The 4,235-nt window shown below is 36.6% G+C and overlaps 1 protein-coding gene across 1 annotated transcript in view; it reads left to right on the top strand.

The window, feature by feature from the left end:
• lhx9 (LIM homeobox 9) overlaps nucleotides 1-3,816 on the top strand; it is a 7,408-nt gene extending 3,592 nt beyond the window's left edge. The window contains 2 exon segments of the mRNA XM_015387876.1: nucleotides 1,738-1,940; nucleotides 2,447-3,816. Of these exon segments, the coding sequence (XP_015243362.1) occupies nucleotides 1,738-1,940; nucleotides 2,447-2,701 (458 nt within the window). The 3' untranslated portion in view covers nucleotides 2,702-3,816.
• The last annotated feature ends 419 nt before the right edge of the window (nucleotides 3,817-4,235 follow it).

Raw genomic sequence — 4,235 nt, forward strand, 5'->3', positions numbered from 1 at the left:
TATATATATATATATATATATATATATATATATATATATATATATAAGATAAGATTGTATTTTATAGGAGAAAAAGTAACAAATATAGATAACATTAAGCCCCTCAGTTCTAATCTGTAACAATGCATTTGAGTTGATGTCATTATTATGCCATTATTAGGCAGCACAGACACTAAAAAGATCCCATTGGGAATATTTAATTTCTTTTGGGACACATTGAATAGCTATAATTGATTAAACTGGTTTAGTTAAAAAAAAAAAAAGGTTCCTGCTCTGCTAAGATGGTTCAATTATTTTATTAATTAAATTGACCTAATATATATTTTGGGTAAAACTTTTTGCAACAATAGAAATGTTTACACCCCTCCTCCCCCTTTCTTTTTTTTCCATTTTGAGCAGACTGGGTGTGCATGCCCCATTACTGTCTCACACTGCTCCTGTTAATAATCCAACATGTCAAATTCAAATACTCCCATTCCTGACAAATTGGAAGAGGTTTCTTTTGAGGTTTTTGTTTGTGCTTCAGTAAGAACATCCATGCATGTTTTCACCAGGGGAAAGGTGTGGGTCCTCTGTGTATTTCACACTGCTCAGTGAACACATATGCATATGGAGACCCCTAGTGGGTGATGCTTAGAGAAACACCGTCCAGTGAGAGCTGCAGCAGAGAAACATTCAGTGATGCTTTCATGAAGCATTTAGATAAAAATGACATTTTTCTGCATAAATCCATCGTGAAAGGGTAGTTTAAAAAAACAAAAAACTGATGTCATAGCATTATGCAAAATCTTACTCAGGTTTATCAGATTTAAAATCCTGAACACATTGATACATTTGATCTTCACTCCTTTTTCCGCAGAGGTACATCAAATGCATTCCATCCCAGATACAAATATGAGTCCATTTCTAAAAAAAAAAATACAAGACAGTCTTCTATTTTTTTCGAGGTAAAATTAGTTTGCCAGGTCAGAAAGTTAATGAAACCCTTTAGTAAGTTTATGAAATGGTCCAGGATGATTCTTCCTGTCCTGCTGATAAATGCTGAAGCATCTGTGGAGCGTTTAGCCAAGCATGGGCACCGTTTAATGAATCCATTTCAGGGATTTTATCTGACAAATGAGCCCCATTAGGCCTGTTAGTCCCTGCAAACACAAGCAGAAAGCATTTAGCCTGGTGTCACTTTTACTGTAAGAATTTATCATCTGTTGTTGTTTTGCTGATTTTTAGTTAATTTTATATATTCATTCCTTTTGCATATTTTTTATCCAGTTTTAAGTGTAATTAAAAATAAACTTTTTATACAGTATTATCCTGAGATATTTAATCAATCAGTTCTGCAGAGAAAACAAATTTAATTAAGCTTTTTACTTTAATACTTAAAAACATTTGCTTTCATTGTGATTTAGATTTAAATAGTTTTATGTTTCCCTATCCATCAGTCTTAAAATATTTTGCATCAGCTGTTGGCAAATAAAGTTACTGAGCTGGTAAATTGACTCTATTTTTAATCTTTTAATGTATTTTTAGTAGTGAAATATGGTGGAAACTTTGGATTCACCCAGTTACCTTTTGCATACTTTAAAACACAAATATTTAGTTGCATTAAAAATATGTCTTTGACTGTTTTTGACAGGAATTGAATATTTATTTGAACTTTCAGTCTGCAAAATTCCAGTCTACAACATCAGCTTTTTGTGACTCAGCATTTTCCCTTTCTCACACCTGCTTCCTGTGCAGGCTGCAACGAGAATGACACCGACCATTTGGACCGGGACCAACAGGCCTACGCTCCAACACAGAAAACCAAACGCATGCGGACCTCCTTTAAGCACCATCAGCTTCGGACAATGAAATCCTACTTTGCCATCAACCACAATCCGGACGCCAAGGACTTAAAGCAGCTGGCCCAGAAAACAGGCCTCACTAAGAGAGTTCTGCAGGTAAGCTAGCAGCCGTTCTTCTTTTCTAAAGTTTTCATCAATCACACTGATTGTTTGCATCCCTCCTCTCCTCCATCTTCTTTTGATTCACATCCTCAGTTTCATCTTTTTTAGTTTTGCTTTTTTTTTGTCAGTCCATGAAGTCATTAGATGTATATCCAGGGGCCTTTACTTAAAATTTGTTAACTGTTAAAAGCAATTTTTTGAATTGGAAAGCAATTATAAAGTGTGCAACTAAAGCTAAAAACTGTTCTATTGCCAATAATGAAAGTAATATTGTCTTCATAGCTACAGCTCTCGCTTTAAAAATATCCAGGGATAGGATTTTGCTTTGATTTGCTATTAAAATCACATAACAGTTTAAAATAATGTATGAAAGAGGAGGGAAACTGCAGTAAAAGCTGTCATAATTTGAAATGTAATTATTTGGTACTTTCTTTAAAAAAAAAAAAGAAACATTATACTTAAGCACAAAAAGTAAAAGCCACACTGGAATTGGTTTGCAGGTTTGGTTCCAAAACGCAAGAGCCAAATTCAGAAGGAACGTTTTGCGACAGGAGAATGGAGGTGTTGATAAGGCTGATGGCACCTCACTCCCTCCGCCCTCATCCGACAGTGGGGCCCTCACCCCCCCCTCCAGCGCGGCCACACTTACAGACCTGACAAACCCCTCTATCACTGTAGTGACCTCCGTCACCTCTAGTTTGGACAGCCATGATTCGGGGAGCCCTTCGCAAACTACCTTGACAAACCTTTTCTAACAAGCTATCTCTATCAGACTGATTGTTATTTGAACTGAGTTTTTTTGTTTGTTTTGTTATTTTTTTGCTTTTGCTCTTTTTTGGGAAGTTTTTTTTTCTCCAAGTTACATTATTTTTGTAAATGACACCTTTAAAATGAAGCAGAGACAGCTCCTGGGAAGAGACAATGCTGTACTGTGCACACAAACAGGAACTACAACGGCAACAAGAGCAGCGACCACTTAGGAAATTACTCTAATGTGTAGCATTCCAAGCTGCAAAGATTGACTTCTGGATTCTTGGACTAATTTGGAGTTTTAAAGACATTGGAAAATTGTCTTGGATTGCAGATTTTTTTATTTAGAAGGAAAGAAAACTTGAAACTTGGCTGGAAATTTAGACTTTGCCTGATTAGACTTAATTCATGTATTTGTGGTTAAATATGTTTGAAACAAGCCCTCCCTAATTTATGTTTAATTGGTAAAATAAAAAAAGTAGTGCCAGAAGTATGTATATGTATGCACTGTGTTCGCACTATCCAGATTTTTTACCTTTTTCTTTTTCTTTTTATTGGTACTGCGTTGGAATAATTTGGAAAACCTGTCGAATGTTCTGTATATGGTTAACTCCGGAAAACAGGCTTTAATTAATACCGAATGTTTTCAGTCTGGAAGGCTGACTTTGATGGAATCAGACGTCTGCAACCTGACAGAAGCTACATGTAAACGCATCTAAATTTACACTGTAAAGCACCTAGATGGCCGACAGAGAAGCTGAAACGACACCAAGGCGTTTTTTTCCTCATGAATCCAGAAGCAAATCCCACACTCTGCGCAGTGGTAACTGTTCAACGCATCCATTGGTAGAAACTGTCGATTAAAAAGCGCAACATAAGAAATTCCAATCAGTTCTAATCACTCGTCTTCATGACAGAGCACTTTTTGCTTTTGGAACTTGTGGTTCTCCTTACCTAATAGAAAAAAAAGCCTGGCAAACATATCCACAAACCCACAGCTAAACTCAGTTGCACAGTGACAAAATACTGCCCAGAGAAAAGTGCATTATTGTCCTTATCATGTTGCTCAGGGTAATGACGTGATTTTAAATGTAAAAAAAAAAAAAAAAGGAAAAAAAAGTCGTGGGGCTGAGAAATTAAGTGGTTGCGAAGCTGCAGACTAGATTTTAGGAGCTGACAGAACCAGTCAAAACATCTGACCTCAGATGGGTGGAGTCGCACAAAGCAGCCAGTGGGAAATCATTGTCCATGTGTTCTCCTGTTTGGCCATATTTACACTTTCTTTACTGATACTTGCCACTAAACAGACCAAAAAAATGATAATCAAAAATAAAACAATTGAAAAAGCAAACTATTTCTTCTGGCTGATAGATGGAGCGAGCAAACCTTCAAATTTCCATTGTGAGCGCCCCAGTTTGCTGTCCTGCAGAGCAAAGCGGCGCTCCAGGTCTACTTCATTAAGTAGACGCCTAACTCAGTTCTACTATGTGCCTTAATGATATAACTTGGGAGAGAGTTTGTGAAATTCAGGATCTATGT

The sequence above is a fragment of the Cyprinodon variegatus genome, unplaced genomic scaffold (genome assembly GCF_000732505.1).
Source record: "Cyprinodon variegatus isolate N-32 unplaced genomic scaffold, C_variegatus-1.0 Scaffold405, whole genome shotgun sequence".
Taxonomy (NCBI): Eukaryota; Metazoa; Chordata; class Actinopteri; order Cyprinodontiformes; family Cyprinodontidae; genus Cyprinodon; species Cyprinodon variegatus.